Genomic DNA, 19,254 nt, shown 5'->3' on the forward strand with positions numbered 1-19,254 from the left:
GGATGAGACACATGTACCTGAACGAACTCATGTCTGCCCTTCTATTTAATCCATGTATTTTATGTGGCAGCCTTCATATCCCCATCATATCTAAGTAACCCTGAATTTTTGTTCCTTTTTATTTCCTAAATCATTTGCACAGACGATTAACACAACAGCCTCTTGTCTTTATTCTGTCGCCGGGTCTTTGAGAATGAGGCGTTTTGAGGTTTAACAGGTCTAATGTGACCATTAGGCCTCTTCAAAAAGCACTTATCTCTGTGTAAACACGCGGCTGCTATCAGCCAGCTGCTGGGACACGGACCAGCTCGGCCCCTCTTCCACTTTCCCCTCGTCTGAACCGTGCATCCCATGCGACCACGACCGTTTCCCTGTGCACACGCTGATCCGCTTGTTTGCACAGTCATCGATTCAAACAACTCTACGGATGAGACGCTTCATTCTTGTAACGTTCAAGATGATGATGATGATGATGACCTCATTCGAAATGAAGAAGTGGCTTCTCATAAGTGACCTGATCAGCTTTTTGATTTTGCTTCTAACTGGCAGAGTCCAGCAGGTTTCGGTGAATGGAAATACATCCAGCACCGAGCTGCAGGGTTTTCACCTGAGGACACCGCTCTAATGTTTCCTCGTCTTGTTGCCTCTCTGCCATGAAAAGCTCCTGGAGTTTAAAAGTGGTTGATTGATGTGGGTTGTTATTTAGAGAGCCCGCTGGTCAGTGGCTGATAATAGGTTGTTTTGTATGTTTTTCGTCTCTAAATTCAGAATTCTATGAATAATACAATGACACACAAGTGTTTTAGTCACTTGAACACAGGAAACTAGTTTTTTCTGAAGTAGATCTGCAGAAAAACTGGAACATCTACGGACATTGTTTGCAGACATTATACACGAGAAGGATTTTCACAGTATTCGATGCTTGGATTAGCTGTTGTTGTGTCTTGTTCTATTTTAGAGTCTGACTGATTCACAGACATGCGTTTGTGTTCGCTCACCTGCTGACATTATTCTATAGAAAACATAAAATCAGAAAAGATGTGCATATATGTTAATTATCTATATTTTTAAGTTCTATGTGTTTGATTGAATTGGTTTTCTTTTTATTTACAGCTATATATTATAAAGTTTATTGGTAAACTGTGAAATATCAAGCCTCAATTATATTTCTTTGTCATAAGGGTTTGATAACATCTTGGGAATAATTGCCAATCTTTAAAAAATACATATTTGGGTCAGTTTACAGCCTCATATCCGTCCCAAAAATCTGTCGAGCTCTAATAATTTGTCATTTTTCTATCAATCGCTCGCTGAACGTCGTCTGAATCGGTTTGAATATGAAGCTGTGAAAGTTTTCTGGATCAGTGGAGTCCAGCTGAGAGACTCGTGTTTGGGAGCAGCGCTCGTTCCAGAAAGTGAAAAGAGTTATCATCCCATCTGACAAGTTCTGTTCTTCAGGCCGACTTCATGTTTCCCTGAGGAAGACGAAGAGTTTCCAGGTCCCAACAGCTCCTTCTGCTTTCAGGCCCATTAGCAACTCTCTTAACTCGGTCATTTATTTAATTTTGATCATTTATCTATAAAACACAAACTGGTTGTTCCCTCGTACTGATCCACACACGCTGATGTGTTCTGAAGTTGACTTTACGGACGTCTTGGATAAATAACGTTGAATCTGAACATCGCCGGCGGTAGTTCTGTCGGTTCTATGCGTTTTCTCGGCTGTTTAACGACTTTGTAACGTAAATCTAAAGCAGAACATCTCCCTGTATCAAACTGTGTTTTCTTTTTTTCCTGCAGCAGGACAAACAATTCAATGAGATTTCCCCCCCCACACACATTCTTTGGCACCGAGCAGCGCCGACATCACCGCTCACACTCCCCTCACTGGATATAGAAGCGTGCATCTTCTTCTTGCAGAGCGGTTTCACATCCGTTTCCGTCTGGGTTTAGGGAGGCAGTCGGAGTCGTAGGATGGGAAAACAACGTGGCCTTGAGCTTTTGTGTAAAAGGCATGCACTTCTGGCTAATGGCCGGGGAACGGTCACTTTAGATTTTTGCTTTATTTAGCTTTGTTTATCATTTTCTGGAGGATTTAGTGGAAAGGGGGTTTGTGAGTAGATGCAAAACTGTATTATCCACATGGATGTTTTGCAAACCAGATCAATAATTTACTGGAAAACCACAGCATGTAGATAAAAAGACAAACTTTAGTTTACAGCACTGTGGCTGGTTACAGCTCAAACTAATCTATCCACTTTTTTAAATCTTTTCTATTAATTAAAGAATCACCAAGGAGGTTTGTTAACATAATTACCTGAAAACTTTGACACTAAACTCGGTGGAAGGATGCAACACAAAGAAGAAAGATCCAATTAGATCCGGGGAATAAAGGTGCAAATCCAGGATTTAATTAGAATTTACCAATTCTCCAGGAAATAATTCATGGATCTTGATTTTGAAAAACAGGCATATTTATTAGACTGATTTCTATGAGTGTGTGGAATTTGGTGCAAAGAACCCCCCCATACGGTCAAGTACATAGTATTCAGATATTCGGACGATTTAGCCTCTGTACACCACCACAATGGATTTTAAGCAAATCAATCAACATGTGATTGAAGTGTTGACTTCCAGCTTTAATTTAAGGGGTTTCACAAAAATATGACATCAACCGTTTAGGAATTACAGCCGTTTTTTATATGACTGCTTTTTAAAATTGGGTCACTGTCGAAGTACTTGACGGCGTAAAGCCTCTGACTGTGATGCTGTGGTTTCCATTCAAACCCCAAAGCTCCCAGTGTGATTGATGATCTGCTGAGTTACGTAACACATGAAGTCAGAGATGTGCTTTTTAAAAAACTGCATTTTTCATCGTAACACATAGTTGCCGATTGAACTCCGGCCTCGGCTCCTGACTCCCGATGGACACGTGTCGTGGACGTCGGCGTGTTTGGGATCAAAGTTCGACGTCGTTGACTTTAGATTTTCGGGCTTGATAAACGTGGGGCTTGACGCTGGGGCCTCCGAGAGCCCAGCTGCTTTTCCCCGTGGAGAATAACGGTGGAACTTTGTGTGAAATCTCTGAGCGGCGGCGATGCAACTGGCCGAGTAACATTTCCCACCTGTTGCAGCGGCCTTGAACCGAGCCTTGCACGTGTAAAACTGCATTTCTACCAAAGGGGAAGAACTCGGGTTTGTATCCAGTGTTCGGCAGGATGAGCGGAGTTTCGGGGGATCTGGGAGGTTTTCTCCCACGACGAGCTGCCAGCTGCCGGACAGTGTGGCAGTGAGGAGGTTTGACGTCGAGGTTAAAGCTTCAGAAGACACGAAAAAAATCCTCTTCCCTCGTCTGCTTTTTACCCCCAAATGGTAATTTAAAGGAGAAAAACTTCTCTCCAACACTTTTTTCAATTCTCTTAAAGTGACTCAGCTGTTGATGGAGTCAGTTTATTGGCTGCGGACACAAGGTCACTGGAAACTTGAAGCTGAAGAAGAAGACGGTGTTTTTTCGATTTTATTCAACATCCTGACGTTAATTAGAATTAGTTTGCGTGTTGTTGATGGAGGGGGGGGGACGGACGGATGTACACGTTGGTGCAGAAGTTTCTGTTTTACTGTATCGTTCCCTCGTGATTTAAGCCGAAACAGATGAGCTGGCAACCGGTGCAATTAAACTTCAAACGGAGAGGAGCCTCTTTGATTTCCTGGCATTTCATCAGTCTCGACGCCAGATAAGAATTAATAAAGCTAACAGATAAAACTCCCACTGCCAACGCACCGTCTCTGTGTTATCAGCCCAAAAAAATGGATCGTTTGTCAAAGGGAACGTCATCGAGAAGCTCAAGTGTTCAGGAGCTGTAGCTCTGTAGTGGCAGCGACGCACCAGCAGACTGTTTAGAGTGAGAGAGGAGGTCAAGGTCCCTGAAGCATCTTCGTTAATACAGTTCAGATCTGTAGCTCGGGTACAGTAGCTCGTGTTTGTATACCCACTCTTTACGTTTACGCTTCCTCCAGTTGATCCAGATACAGGATTATTTTCTTTTTCATTTGCGTTAACGTGGCGAAAGCGGGCGTTCGCCATGGCGGAGGTATTCGCTTTTCTGAACGACGTTGTATTTCACCTTAAGTTCCTGGAACTGAGGTTTTATGTCCGTCGCTGCCAAAGACTAACACGTACTTTATCTTCTCTAAAATATTTGTTTTAGCACCTGATGTCCCACAACAGGTGCTGAAGCTCGGTGCATATCAAGGTTTTAAAACCATGTTTCCTTCTTCACGTGCTTCATGTGAAATAAAGTAAAACCAGACACTCTTCAGTTAGAAGACGAAGACGATGGATCTTTGTCTCTTAAGTTTCCACCGACCCACAATCTGCCCTCAGCTCTTCAGAGGAGTGAAGGTCGTGTCCTGGAATCCTCACTCATCTCTTCATTCAGGCTGCAAATGGAAAAGTAACACAGCAACATGACGTTTCCAGTTTTCACATTTGACATATTTCACTTTTCATATAATCGCTGTAAAGCTTCCCGCAGTGTTTTCACAGCTGGAAGTGTGATTTTTATTTCTTCTTTCCAGCCGCGTTTTTATGGTTTCCACTTGAAACCATAAAAAGGGAAATTGACTCTAGCACTTCGCAGTCTTCAATATAAATAACAGTGAGCGGCTGTATAGTTTAATTACTGCCATTTTTCGACCGAGTTCATTTTACGCTTGAGGCATAAACCTGCGGCGACTCCTACGGATTATCAACTCGTGTTATGGAGCCAAACCAAAGCTTCCCTCACTTATTTGGCAGCGTTAACGAACCCTGTGAATCAGAAACCACTCTCGGGAGTCCGAGACGTCTTGTACCGACTGTGAGCGGAGACAGACGGCTGCCACCCAGGAATCATTAACTCTGCTGCATCAGATCCTGTCGAAGAAAACTAACACTGACAAGTGCTGAGGCTTCACGGGGCTCCCCCCCCCCCTCTGTGTTTATTGAGCTTCCAGCTGTCTCTGTGTAAAGTACAGTATAAATCTTTGTTTCCTCCCGTGTCAGTTTTCAGACTCGCAGCCCGGGCCTCGTAAAGAGGTGAAATTCTTCCTGATCCATCTGGACGACTGTGTTTTCATTCTCAGCCGCTGCAGCTCTCGCAGTCTTAGACCTGGATGTCCCGACTGTCACCGGCACATTCGACTTAATGTCACATAATGAGTGTTGCATGAAAGATGAGTAACACATCCCTCTGCAAAGGCCCCGACAACCAACCTGCACCAAACTGCACCACACGCATGGATATCAGCTTCCTAGATACGCCAGATTTTTTTGCTATGATTAGTTTCAGCAAAAACAATATTTTTCAAGAAATTCCCTTTATTGACCCGAGAACTATAAAATTAAAATCACCCAAAAACCAAAGCAGGGTTTATTTGGACGTTTATGGTGACATTTCTATCGAAAAAAATAAAAAATACAATAAACTGGATCAAATCTGGTTATTAGAATACGATTGCAGCTATTTTTAACTTTTGTCTCACTTGTTAAACTCTACATTCAACACTCTACAACACTTATCCAAAATAGGTAATCGCTTACATTTTGGCTAAATCTCTTGAGAATTGTTTGAAATGTTAACTGAGATTTGTCATAATCACTTTTTCCACAGGCTCTGACTCCAGTGAAAGGAACAATGAGCTCAGGTGTTGTTTTGCAAAGTTGAAAGTTGAGGTCACATGAGAACAAGAATCTGAAATGTCAGATTAGAAAGAGAACAAACTTTGTTTAGAGTAATTTACCATATTCATCTTAAACTTGTGTTTTCCCTGTTTGTCTTCCAGCCTCAGAGTCTTTGACTGAGTCCATGAGCTGACACTCGCCGATGTGAGGCTGAACGAGGAACGAGCGCTGAGCGTCTTCTCCGTCGCTGACACTCTTCTCTCTCTCTCTCTCCTGGATTGTTTCACAAGCTCAACTGCTGCCTCAGAGTCGGTATCGGCGTTGTGTTGCTGACACACTGAGCAGACTCTGGCACTCGCCTCGTTCCAGACATTAATCTGAGGATTTGCGCCATGTGAGCACATGAGAAACGTTAAACGACAGCGGCCCGCGTTCGTTAATCTGCTTATTTCAGAGCTACGAGTCAGTTCTCTCACGATGACGTCACCACAGTGAACGAAAGAAGAAAGAAAATGACTGTGTCCTGGCTCCGTGTGGTTTGTTGGTGATGGAGTAAATCTGCTGATACTCAGACTGTCTGTAGTGATGGCCTCCGCCTGCGCAGAGAGGGACCAGCCGCTCCTGCAGCTCCAGGAAGTCGACTCCAGCCGAGTGAGGAGCTGCGTCCTGTCTCCGATCCTCAGCTCGTCCTCTCCCGGTCTGTCCCTCGACGCCAGCCAGCCCATCTGCATCCCGTCCCCTTACGCGGAACTGGGCCACGACTTCGCCACCATCCCCTTCTACAGTCCGACCATCTTCAGCTACGCCGCTCCCAGCATCTCAGAATGTCCCTCTGTCCACCAGTCCCTCAGCCCGTCTTTATTCTGGCCCGGCCACGGCCACATGGGGCCGCCCATGCCCCTGCACCGCTCCCAGGGTCGACCCCAGCACGGCCAGCCCATCCAGAGTCCGTGGGGGGAGCTGACGCCGCGGGACAGCGTCCTGACAAACAGGTAAAAACACTGACTGCTCCGGGTGACGAGCTGTTTACTGCGAGAGAAACATCTTCATGGAACTGACAGTTGGAGCAGGACGTACAGTTGTACGGCTGCAACTAAGGATTCATTTAGGTTTTTTTTATTTATGTATTATAGCTTTTATATTTAATATTATATTATTGAAGTTACAGGTATATAAATCGGTTAAAAGCAGCAAATCGTCACATTTGAGAAGTAGGAAATGGAAAAACCTTCTTTTTTGAACTTTTAACTCATTAATCGATTATCTATCACCAACTCATTCCATCTTAGTCACTGTTCACTTAGAGTTTTAAAAGCCAGATTTCTATAATATAGCCGTGATCACTCAGAAGCAGAAGTCATCACAAAAAATCTAAATTTTACCTCAAAACTTTACACAAGATACAAAGAAATTGTGGTTAATTTTCATAATCATTTAATCATTTTAATTCATCTTTTCTCCGTCCTACTCTCTCATTGTTAACCTGTTAGTAAGAGCGTGAGGAGGCGTTCCCAGGAGAGCGAGGACGGCGTGGTGTCGTCGGGCGGCAAGTCCGACCTCCACTACTGCGCCGTGTGCCACGACTACGCCTCGGGCTACCACTACGGAGTGTGGTCGTGTGAGGGCTGTAAGGCCTTCTTCAAGAGGAGCATCCAAGGTCAGACTCCAAAAACACAATGTACCTGTTTCTGTTTGTTTTAGGTGTTTCAGCTCATTAACATTAAGTTTTTTAATGTCTCAACTATTGAATGGAGCCTCGTACAGTCTTAGAGATATTCATTTACCTCCAGATTATTTTACCGACTTTGAGAATCCATGACTCTTCCTCTAGTGTCGCCAGGCGGTGGGCGTTTGTTGTCCGGTGGATTTCCATGAAGTTTGGTTCAAAGTGCAGAGTGTTGCACGACAGTAACCTCGGGTTAAAGGACACGAGGTTACTGGTTCTGATGCTTCCCCAGCTTCCATTTCCTCTGATGTGTTGGTACAGGGTTTTCTTGTGCAGTTAAAAAACACAAAGTAAACAAGTCCTTCAATCTGAGGAGCTCCGGCTGCTGCGATGAGTCAAACCAGGATTTGGATTTAGTTGTTTCCTGTTTGTCACCGGTGCCCTTTAGCAGGTGCTGCTGCTACAATGAGACGGAGCTAAATCACCAGGAGCCCGTCTGTGGGTCTTAATGCAGAGATTCAGCTTTTCTCTTAGTTTCAGAGATGTGATGTTATTTATCAGGGATTTGCATCTGGTACAAATATTGAGTCAAACTCACGAGTCACCTGATTAGATTTTGTGGTCAAAGGTCACTTTAAGCACTAACATGCTAATGAGGACATTTTATATCCAGAAGGTCAAAGTTCAACCTATTAAAAAAAACCTTTTATCTTACGATGACTTTTATTATCTGTATCTTTATTATTATTAGTGAATTTCACATTGTTTTTTGTAAAGCACTTTGTTTCTTGTATTAAAAAGCCCTTTAGAAATAAAGTGTTTAATGATTCTCGCTCTTCTCCTCTTCGTCTTCGTCTCTTCTCTCTTCTTCGTCTTCGTCTCAGGACACAACGACTACATCTGCCCGGCGACCAATCAGTGCACTATAGACAAGAACCGGCGTAAGAGCTGTCAGGCCTGTCGCCTGCGGAAGTGCTACGAGGTCGGGATGACCAAGTGTGGTCGGTGTCTTTTTATTCTCTTTTCCTTTATTTGCATTTTCTCTCTCTGCTCCCCCAGTCAGTGTGATAATATTTCCTCTATTTACACAGCTACACACAATATTTACATCGTGTCTTTGCAGTTTTTGATTAATTAAAATCGACTATAGCTTTAAATGATGTTCAAAATGTTTTTCCACACCGAGAAGACGAGAGTTTTTAAGAAAACTGCAAAACAGAGACTCCGAATATACGTTTGCTCCAAAAAGAGATTAAGATAATTAGTTGCTGGGTCAGCTGCGTAGTTGAACGACGGCGTCTTTCTGCTTGATAACCGTTGTTTGTTCAGTCTCATGCGGTTCCAGCATTTCTCCTCTTTTTATATCCACCACAAAACACAATCTCTCTGAGTGGTGACTCACTCCCTCATAAAATCAGGACTTGAGCTTTTTAACGTGGGAACCACAAGATGCCTCCCAAAGCCTGATTGATGATCCCGTCTGGTTCATTTATTTGAAACACGATAATGGACTAAAAGTATTTGATCGTGTGTTTTCCGTGTTCAGGCCGCAGACGACAGCGTAACGTGTCCCGACGGAGGTTAAAACAGTAGAAGCATCAGAGTAAAATGCGATATTTCCCAGAGAGGAAATCACCAGGACAAGAGTTGTGATGATGTCTTTGTCTCAGGGATGCGAAAGGACCACGGGAGCTACAGGAACCCCAAGACGAGGCGAATGACGCGTCTGTCGTCGCAGGGCAAAGCCAACGGACCCAAGGCTTTGACCGGACCGGTGGTGGTGACGCTGATGAACGAGCTGCAGCCTCCAGCGCTGACCCCGGAGCAGCTGATCGAGCGGATAATGGAGGCGGAGCCGCCGGACATCTACCTCATGGGGGACATGAGCGGGCCGCTGACGGAGGCCAACGTCATGATGTCGCTCACCAACCTGGCCGACAAGGAGCTGGTTCACATGATCACCTGGGCCAAGAAGATTCCAGGTATTAGTCGGGGTCTTCGGGCATGAAATAGAATTATGTTTCATTTTTTATTTTGTTCCCTTCTGCATCTTCACCACATATATATTTTCCTCAGAGACGGAGACATGACAACTGATACTTGACGAGTCTGTGGAGACAAATAACCACGAGCTGATGATTCTTCCTGTTTTTATGGAACACTTTAATGCTGCTTAGTCTTTTTAATGCCGCTCTTGTCCTGGGAACATTTCTGCCGAGCGGCTCCGTCCTCTGAGCGGCAGAGTTAACGGATTGATTCTGACCAGACGCAGTAATTGTCTCGGCTTTGTTTCGTACGTGAGCGTCACTCAGGAGCCGTGTTGAGGCAGGAGGTGGACGATGAGCCGTGACGCAACTGTAATGAGAGTGAGCCTCAGTTTGTTGGATTCACCGACTGATTCAGGCTGCACAGTACCGAGGTTTGGACAAATGACAGACTGGGACTTAAGCCATTTTCCCTCTTGTGGTTCGTTATATAATAAAGTAAGAATCTCATATTCTCACTGTCAGGAAACAGGAAACTGCTGAATAGAAACTGAACTCTGAGGGAAATACTGAAGTTGTACAATGAACCGAGTGCTGCTCTGTTCATGTCTGTGTGTAAACTCGCATGTAAAGTCACTGACGGTATTTTTAAACGATCTTTCTTCCTTCACTCTTTGTGCTGCTGCTGTTTTCCTCCCCCTCCGCATCCTGACCTCATGCTGCCGTCTAATCAGAGACTGGAGGAAACTCATGAATCACGTTACTGTGAAATGAAGGATTCCTGCTCCCATCCTGTGTTGTGCAGCGGCTCGGCGTTGTTCTAACCGATGTCGTGTCGTCCCTCGCTCAGGATTCGTGGAGCTGGGCCTGTTGGACCAGGTGCACCTGCTGGAGTGCTGCTGGCTGGAGGTGCTGATGATGGGACTGATGTGGAGGTCGGTGGACCATCCAGGGAAACTCATCTTCTCCCCCGACCTCAGCCTGAGCAGGTACCACCGCCGACATCTCACTCCTCCACATCATTGGAAAGATTAGACTTTTAAACGTTTTTAAAGGTAGCAAAGTAGCATTTTTATTATTTATGAGCATTTGTAGAACATATGGTTGATGCACAAATGTAGAAAGTGACAATGTGATAATGTAAAACGCTACGTTTGTGATCAAGTTTGCTCTCTGATGTCCGGAATATTTTGTTTTTGTCCAAATCTGCTAAAATAAATTGTTCGTCCACCAAGATAATCATTAATCGTGAAGTGTTGCTGCCTCGGTCAACAGGAAGTTATCCAGATTGATTCAAAACCACTGAGGTTCAACTGAAAGTGAAGTAGCACAGCTGCAGTGGAAATAAACTACTTCAAACATGAAGGAGGAAGTCGTGTCTCGACTGTGACGACTCACCTCGCTGCTTTTATATGAAACCAGGAAAACAAGACGAGATCATCTCACGTCTTTCTTTTCCTGTCTGATTACTTTTCTTTTGTCAGATCACAAGCAGTGAACTTTATTTGTACTTTTGTTTGGTTAACTTTTGTTATTTCAAATACAAAAAAACTACAGTTTTACCGTTGAAGAGTCTGACTCCAGACCTGTCATACACAGTATTTACTGTGAACACTCTGGTCTGAGTAATAAAACCAGAGGAACATTTTTTCCAACCTCATTGTTGCCAATTCTCTCTTTTGTTGTGAGTTTCATGCTCATAAACCAAACAGACACACACAAAAAATGATCTTGATGTTTCTATAAAACTGTGAAATTACAATTTTAACGATATGCAACCTGTATAATGTAAATCTCTGTAATCTTAAATCAAGTATGAGACATATTTCTTCAGATATGAGCTTCTTCAAAAGCTGAAACAAGAGTCTCCCTCTATCCCTCTACCCCCCCCCTCTCCCTCTCTGGTTTGCAAAGTGCAAAACAACATTTACTTTGTGGTTTCACTTGTCATCGCAACATATCTCTTAAACAACCCTGTGTTTGCCGTGTTAGAAGCAGCAGTAACAGCCTCACTTTAATACTTTAATTACTTGTAGTTTACTGGTTGAACATTGTGTTCGATTTGAAGATAAATGTTTTGTTTCAGGAAATCTTTTAGAAATTATTTTTGAAAAATACAGACTTGAATAATAAAGTGTTGCCAAAAGTTCTTATTCTACGTCTGCCTCCTGTCTGAGGCATGAAACTACTGTTTGGTAGTTAAATTTTTAACCATGCATCATAGTTTATAAACTTAATCTGCACCTCAGAGCGATAGAATGAATACAGTGGAAGAACAAGGTAAAGTAGATATTTTAAATAGTCAAGTTTGTCACAAATACTTTAGAAAACTGTTTCTTTTCATTCAAAGGTCAAAGATACTTGTTTTTCCGCCTGGTCTTAAAAAGTCTAAAATTGAATCATCCAAATTTTAGACCTTTTAAAAAGTCTTAAAGTACATAAAGTAGTACATTCTTAACTCAAATCAGTTTTGGTTTGTCTTCTGTTCATTATGTTTCGAATGTCTCCGTGTGTTTTCGGTCTTTCTCAACATTCTAAGTTATTCTCTCCTTGACTACTTTACCTTATCTTCAAGTTTTGGGAAGCGTACGTGATTCTGGGACTCGTACTTGACATAGATCTTAAATTTCATTCATTATGGTCTTAAAAAGTTTTGAATTTAATCAGAATTAAGTCAGTAACCTTTCTACTAATGTGAAACAAGTGCTGTGTGTGTGTGTGTGTCCGTGTGTCCGTGTGTCCTTGTACGGCAGAGACGAGGGGAGCTGCGTCCAGGGCTTCTCCGAGATCTTCGATATGCTCATCGCTGCCACGTCCAGAGTGAGAGAGCTCAAGCTGCAGCGGGAGGAGTACGTCTGCCTCAAGGCCATGATCCTCCTCAACTCCAGTGAGTGAGCGTGAACACACTGTCTCTCCTGCGTGTCAGCCTGTGTTCTCTCCGTGTGCCCTGCAGTACGTGTGTGTGTGTGTGTTTGTGTTGAATGTGTCATCCGTGTCCCAGCATGTAATCCTATTAATGTGAATCAGTACCAGTGAAACCCTCTAATGGGAACACGGTGTAGTTGGGAGTCTCTGCTCTCATTGGCTGAGCTGCTGCAGTAACAGCTCCGAGTTTCCCTGTTGAGCATTTACACCAGAGACTCACTAATGTCTCACTGAGGTTTTGGTTTTAATTGAGCAGGGGTCATGTTTTTTTGCAGCAGCGCCTCCATCACAGCTTTCGTCTGTTGGAACATTAGTGGATCAGCAGGATGAAAAGAAGAGAATCTGACCTTGTCACAGTGTTGACAGGAAGAAAAATCTCTTTATTAGATGTATTTGTACTTGCTAGGAATGAAAGCTTTAACTGAAAATATTCAGATGTGAAAATTTGATGCTAAATTCCTTTAAAATTAAAATCTCCTGACTTTGTTTGGTCTCCTATTGACTGAAGCTTTGTGTCTATACACAAGCTAAAGATGAAACTTTATACATTTGGTTGCCTGTGGACTTAACTTATCCAAAATGTTTCCAACAAAGTTCAAACCCAGAGGAATCCGAGATTTTATTCAAGGTAACCGGACGTTTGGTTTTGGTTACTCTTTAAATTGCGGCATATTGAGTCGTGTCAAGTGGATTTTAACCGGCGACGGTGGTGAAGACTCCAACTCCCATGATCCCATCAAACTGGGTCTTTAGTTATTCTTTTAACTGAGAGACCCCTGGTGGCCGATGTTGTATATTGAACTTAAAACTTAAAACCACTCTTCAAGTTGGTTCCCGGTTTGAATCCCAGCGTGGCAGGGGTTGCTCTGTTTCTAACTTCTTTCCGTGTCTGCGTTATTTTCACCATCGTATAGCAAGGCATCAAAAACCTCCTAAAAATATCATTGTATACTAAGTAAGGCATTTAAAATCATGAAATGAGTCAGATATGAAAAACGCAGTACAAAGAAAAGCTGGAGTCTAGTTTATAGTTGGTTATTTACATTGTTGTATGAATGATCCACACCCCAGTGAGTTGTCCTGTCCCTGTGTCTCCAGACATGTGTCTCAGCTCGTCCGAGGGCAGCGAGGAGCTGCAGAGTCGCTCCAAGCTGCTTCTTCTTCTGGACGCCGTCACGGACGCTCTGGTGTGGGCCATCGCTAAAACTGGCCTCACCTTCCGGCAGCAGTACACGCGCCTCGCTCACCTGCTCATGCTGCTCTCACACATCCGCCATGTCAGGTAAGAGTCCAGCCAATGGATTATTTAATTAATGAATTAAGTAAGCGTTTATTGATATAATTGATCCAAATTCTTCTTCTGCTCACAACATCACGACTGAAGCTTCATCTTCTTTCTTCCTCTCCTCTGCAGTAACAAGGGCATGGACCACCTCCACTGCATGAAGATGAAGAACATGGTGCCTTTGTACGACTTGTTGCTGGAGATGCTGGACGCCCACATCATGCACAGCTCCCGCCTGCCGCGCCAAGCCACCCCCCAGCCGGAGTTCAAGGAGCAGGGGGAGGTTCCCGCTCGACCCCCCTCTGGGAACAGCTCCTCCACCACCTGGACTCCCGGCCCCTCTGGAGACGGAGGTGAAGCCCAGTAGACAAATGGAGGAACTCGCACAGGATGAAGTTTCACTGCTTTGCACAAATACATCCACAGGACTGATGTGGAGTCTCGTGAGCTTCTCAAATCCTTCGTTTGAGCTTTAAAAGAAAGACCAAACTTGTCGCACAGTGAAAAACCAGAGTGGAATGAGGAGAAGAACAAACTTTACAGATAATGATCAGCTTCTTGTGCAAAGGCAGGACGTCGGTGTCATCATGAGGAGACGGCTGTAGCAGATGCTGAGATGTTATCACAGCTCGAGCCACATGATAACATCAGGTATGAGCAGGAAATAAAGGCCTTTGTAACACTTTGATTATTACATTTTATTTTTCAGAAAATAACAGAGATCCCTTGACTCAAGGTAACAGATGTTGTGCCAGTTAAAGGTTGATGTGAGAAATCTCCATCGTGAGCGCTTCTGCATTGTTTGTGTCGTTCTGCAGTTGCACAAACAGAACGCTAGTTGGCGAAGAAGTTTCTATGCCACTTGTGTTGAGTTTCTTAATTTACGTCAGAGAAACTGAGCGTGTGACGTTAGAGACGGAGCCAATAGATGTGAGAAGGTGTACGACCAACGAAGGGAGGTGAATGCGAGGAAGTAATGCTAATGCTAATAAGTGGACCACTCCTTTGTTTTGCGATCTGCGTCGTGTAGTTACGTTACTAGGAAGATCAAGTCGAGCTACAGCGTCACTTTACCTTTGGTGTTGAGTCTATGCAGAAGTTATCGTGCCTTTTTCTGGTTCTGGCCAATGAGGAGGGTCACGTCACTAATGACGAACAATAACACAAACTAAATGATTCATGTGAAACTAAGCCAGAGTTGTGGTTTGGATCCAATTCAAAGTTTCAGCGACAAAGTGTCAAAGTACGTCAACTAAAGTGTTGTTTTTTAACCACTGAAAGGCTCAGACGTTTTTTTGTTATTATAACTTTTTTGTTTAACCAATAAACCGCCGCTTTATCGCTTTGTTCACCACCACCACCAGGCTCCATTCGCAGAACACAGGAGTCGTAGAAGTACTGCTGCCTCAGTCGGTTAGCTTGTGTTGTTGTGACTTTCGGAGGAAGTAGTCAGATCCTTTACTGATCACTACTGTGCAGAGATCGGAAAACAAAGCTAGCTTGGGCGATTTTAGCTAACGAACGGAAAACTTTCAAAATCGAAAATAAATTACTTTGTTTTTTTCAGTTTCAGTCAGAAACTAACTTTACAAAAACCACACAAATGATCTAAATCTGAAGCCGAGACAGTTGACTTGCTATCAAGACGTTTCTGTCACAGCAAACCTTCAGTTGACCACTAGAGGGAGCTAACTCTCGGATATTTGTCACCGTTCGGTCCCGGCTTCAGACGTCGTACTTTTGTTTTTTTCCCGTGACGAATCATAACCACCGTTGCTCTTAACTCAACTTTGCACTGCATATACACGTCGAGACGGACTTGAAGCTAAAGAAAAGATTATTTTTGTATCTTTGTCTCGATGCAGCTTCGACAATCACATCCGCCGTCAGATTAAAGCTAGTTCGACAGATTTTAAACGTCTGCACCACTTCAGCTGCTCTGTCTGCTTCTCCTCTGATTTTACATCATCACTGTGAACATGTTCTTACAGTGGAGCCTGACTGATATGGAGCTTTTGAACTATAAAGATAAAAATACAATTGCCATTAATTCCTTAATTCGTAATTGAGGCTTGATATTTTACAGTTTAACCACTAACGTCATAATAAATAACTGAAAGTGAAAAAAAACAAAACACACGAATTATAGGAAGTGGAAAATAAAATTAGGTTTTTGACTTTGTTTATTTTGTAAAATAAAAGTCAATACGTTTGTGAAAAGCTCTTATAGGCATTTTTTTTTTTTTTTAATTGCCCAATTTTATCCGTCAGGCTCTAACTTCGTGTTCTTCATAATCCAAAAAGAATCGCACACCTGCTTCATTTCTAATGGAAACTTTTAATAATGAATATGTTAACAAAGTAATTGTAAATGAAAGGACTAGTTTTTTTTGTGTGTGTCAATTATCAAATATCTTCATATGTTAACTTACGAATCATCACTAATGGAATAATGTCAGTGTTTTGAGTTGCTGTCAGTTTTAATTCAGTTATTCTTGTTGTACGTTTTTTTTTTTTTTTAATATTTAGTCATAAAACTCATCCTGGTTTACACCACGAAATAAAGCAAAAAATATTGTACAGATGCGACTGTGGCACATTGAATTGTGGTTTATAAATGCCATTAAAAAAAAATGAAGTCCTCACTTTTATCATGTTTTCTTTCACTTTGTCATTAGTATTTATTGGAGCTGCGATTATTATTAATCGATCTGTAGATTTAAAAATGGGAACAACTTTGTTTTTGGTCGTACCTTTGCAGTAAAATTAATATTTTGGGGTCAGAAGACTTGAAAAATGAAAGTTGAATAATTTTTAAAGGCCTAATCACAATTTTTTAAATCTGAATAAAAACAAGAACTGCTTTGATGAATAGAGATTTACAAACTGTTTATTACCAGAAACTCAGGAGCATAAATCCACCTTTTGATGTTATAAATATGAATTATATTATTACATTATGTACATAAACATCGTCCTGCTCAATCTACAGTGGCTTGGAAATATCTGCTCACAATCTACAACACAAATAGCATCTAAAAATATATATATATGTATAAAACTGCTGTAATTTAATAATCAAACTCAACCAGAAACTTTAAAGTCTTAAAAAATACATTATTTGTTTGGAGACAAAATGAAAGTTGAAAAAAACAAGGAACAGTTCAGAGCATGATAGCCGTGATATATGAATATTAACTTCTTATATGTACGTTTTTAGAATAATTGAAAAGCAAAACAATGGTTTGTTCAGTGAGAATCAGATGCAATGTTTAGATTTTAACATCCTGGTTTGCTGGATGGTTTCCAGATCTTTGCATCTTGTAACTTAAAATATAATCTATGTCCACATGTTGGGTTTTTAAATGGGTTTTGTTCCTGAAATAAATAAAACAAACTAAGTTCAATTATTTCAAAAAACCTTAAAATAGAATTTGGGGATAATAGGTTTGACTTTATATTAATTTAGACACTTTGGTCACGTGGCTCAGTGTCTCTGTGGTTTCCCTCCAGTCACACCGGTATCAGGTGGGCGGGGGCCCGTTGGTGTAATGCAACATGGGGTAGAAGGAGCGGGCGAAGTTGTTGGTGACGCTGCAGCTGGAGTCGCCCTCGGTGAGCGGGATCAGACAGGGGAGCAGCAGGAGCAGCAGCAGGAGCACGTGGAGGGGAAAGGCGGCGCGGAGGACCCGGTAGAAGAAGGAGCGAGGAGGCGACGACGACGACTCCCTCCTTTCTCTGAACGACACAGGAAACAGGGATTCATTAGCTTTTAACAGAGCTGCGTGACATGATAACAAAGACTTGTACAGTAACTCCATTCTGAAACGGCCTTGAACAGACACAGTGCTGCTTTAACAGAAGGTGACGTCTCACACCTCTGAGGGGAGGAGTCTTTCTCTGAATGGGCCGCCTCCTCTGCTGAGACACTTTGGCCTTGACTGTCTGACGCAGATTCACTGTTCTGGATTAGAAACAAGAAACAAATATCACATAAAATGAAAGATGAAACAAAAACACCAGATAAACTTTACACGTTTAAATCATCACAAGGGGCAATTCTCTGCTGGGGAAAACTGAAGGGAGCGTTTCAAACTTTAAGGGGGGGCCTGAGTATCCTGGACTTTTACCAGTCGCTGCTGTAAGACGCTCAGATCCTGGTCCACGTCCCTCAGGAGCAGCTTCAGCTTGCTGCCCGTGACGTGCAGCTTCTCCTGGGCCTCGTCGCTCTCCTCGCCGCCGTCCTCGGGCTGGAGCTGAGACCACAGAGCCTGGAGCGAGGCCTGCTGGCTCCGTCGGCCCCGCAGCTCCTCCTGCAGATCCTGCACACCACACACACAACACAGATGTTAAAGCATTTCACACCTGGATAAGACGGTCGATAGATTATTAGGAGTCGATAAGACAAGCGTCCCCTCACAGTGAGCGTGTGGCGGTGTTGTTGCAGCGCTCGGACGGATGTGTCTGGGTGACTGATGTCCACCGTGTAGCGTCTGCTCTCAGCGTGGGCCAGCCACAGCAACAGAGAGTGGAGGGTTTCATGGAACTCCTGCACGGAGAAAGGTTAAAGGTCATTTAGTAAAGTGGAGAGTTTTGCTGTAAATCGAATAAGCGCCACGACCAAATCAATGAAAATTACAATACATAATATACATCATGATATAATGTTGGAATACTCCTACTGCAGCTAAATAATAGATTATTTCTGTGCTTTACTTTTGATGGATTAGAAACTTTACGAGGCTAAATGAATAACACGTGTGTAATAAAAAGTATTTTACATCTTAAGTATATATAAAAAGTTATTTCACACAGCAGCTCTGTTTAAAATATTGAGAACTCTGCTCTCTTTAATGCTTCAAGTAAAAAGAAAGTCACTCCTGTATTAAAGAACCCACAGGATGTTGTATATTTCCTCTCACCTGGCAGCGCATCAGAGTCTCCTTCAGTCCGCTGTCCCACTGCTGCAGAGCTGTGCTCACTCTGCTCCAGTCTCTGTTCATGTCCACCAGCCTTGGCTGAAGCTCTGGAGCTTCCTGAGCTCGCAGGTTGACAGAGAGCATGATGGACTTGTAGTGAGCGAACATCCGCTGCATCTCCTGCAAGAGAAAATACACGAACATGTAAAAAAACAGATTGAGGACACTCGTTAAAATCGTTTGTGTTTGGTGGAGAGAAGTTCACCTTCAGTTCTCTGGCTCTGGCTTCCATGTCGGCAATGCTCGCCGTCGACTTGGAGAGCTGGAGGCGGTCCAGCTCCGGGATGGTGTTGTCTAACCAGGAAGTGAGGTCGTCGAGGTCAGACGTGAGCTGTTGAGGCTCCTGAGAGCCGGCCTGCCGATCGCTTCTGGACCGAGCCTGGAGCAGCTCCCAGCGTTCAATCACACCTGAACCAGCACAAAAACAGTTGATCTGACAGTGGAATTAATTTGTCTAGTTCTGTTACGAGAGAAACTCAAAATCCAAAAGCCACGTGTCCTGAGCCGTTAAACCAGAGTCTTCATGTGCCTTTCTGCAACTGGATCATTTCTTGTGTTGTGGTTTAAAACATTGACTTCCTCTCACCTGACTGTTTGTCGGAGGCGGTCAGTCCTGTCAGGCCGAGCTCCTCCGGCTGCTCCTCGTCATCCAGGAGCAGCGAGACTCTCTTGATGTCCTCGATGCTGCCGCTGCACTGAGACATGAGGCCGAGCTGCGGACACGACAAACTCTGTGAGCACAGCGAACCGAC

At 43.2% G+C, this 19,254-nt stretch overlaps 2 protein-coding genes across 2 annotated transcripts in view; one reads left to right on the forward strand and one right to left on the reverse strand.

The window, feature by feature from the left end:
* Positions 1 to 5,686: 5,686 nt before the first annotated feature.
* esr2a (estrogen receptor 2a) lies at positions 5,687 to 16,168 on the forward strand. Its single transcript, XM_047338179.1, has 8 exons — positions 5,687 to 6,654; positions 7,153 to 7,319; positions 8,213 to 8,329; positions 8,999 to 9,310; positions 10,164 to 10,302; positions 12,067 to 12,200; positions 13,337 to 13,520; positions 13,653 to 16,168. The coding sequence occupies exons 1-8, from the start codon at positions 6,248 to 6,250 to the stop codon at positions 13,888 to 13,890; spliced, it is 1,698 nt and encodes a 565-aa protein (XP_047194135.1). The 5' UTR covers positions 5,687 to 6,247; the 3' UTR covers positions 13,891 to 16,168.
* A 223-nt stretch (positions 16,169 to 16,391) lies between these two features.
* LOC118099858 (nesprin-1) overlaps positions 16,392 to 19,254 on the reverse strand; it is a 64,919-nt gene continuing 62,056 nt past the window's right edge. The window contains exons 98-104 of the mRNA XM_047338178.1: positions 19,089 to 19,215; positions 18,708 to 18,910; positions 18,446 to 18,622; positions 17,944 to 18,072; positions 17,654 to 17,845; positions 17,402 to 17,487; positions 16,392 to 17,261 (exon numbers count right to left, since the gene is read on the reverse strand). Of these exons, the coding sequence (XP_047194134.1) occupies positions 17,048 to 17,261; positions 17,402 to 17,487; positions 17,654 to 17,845; positions 17,944 to 18,072; positions 18,446 to 18,622; positions 18,708 to 18,910; positions 19,089 to 19,215 (1,128 nt within the window). The 3' untranslated portion in view covers positions 16,392 to 17,047. The remainder of the gene's footprint in view (positions 17,262 to 17,401; positions 17,488 to 17,653; positions 17,846 to 17,943; positions 18,073 to 18,445; positions 18,623 to 18,707; positions 18,911 to 19,088; positions 19,216 to 19,254) is intronic.

The sequence above is a fragment of the Hippoglossus stenolepis genome, chromosome 20 (assembly GCF_022539355.2).
Source record: "Hippoglossus stenolepis isolate QCI-W04-F060 chromosome 20, HSTE1.2, whole genome shotgun sequence".
NCBI lineage: Eukaryota > Metazoa > Chordata > Actinopteri > Pleuronectiformes > Pleuronectidae > Hippoglossus > Hippoglossus stenolepis.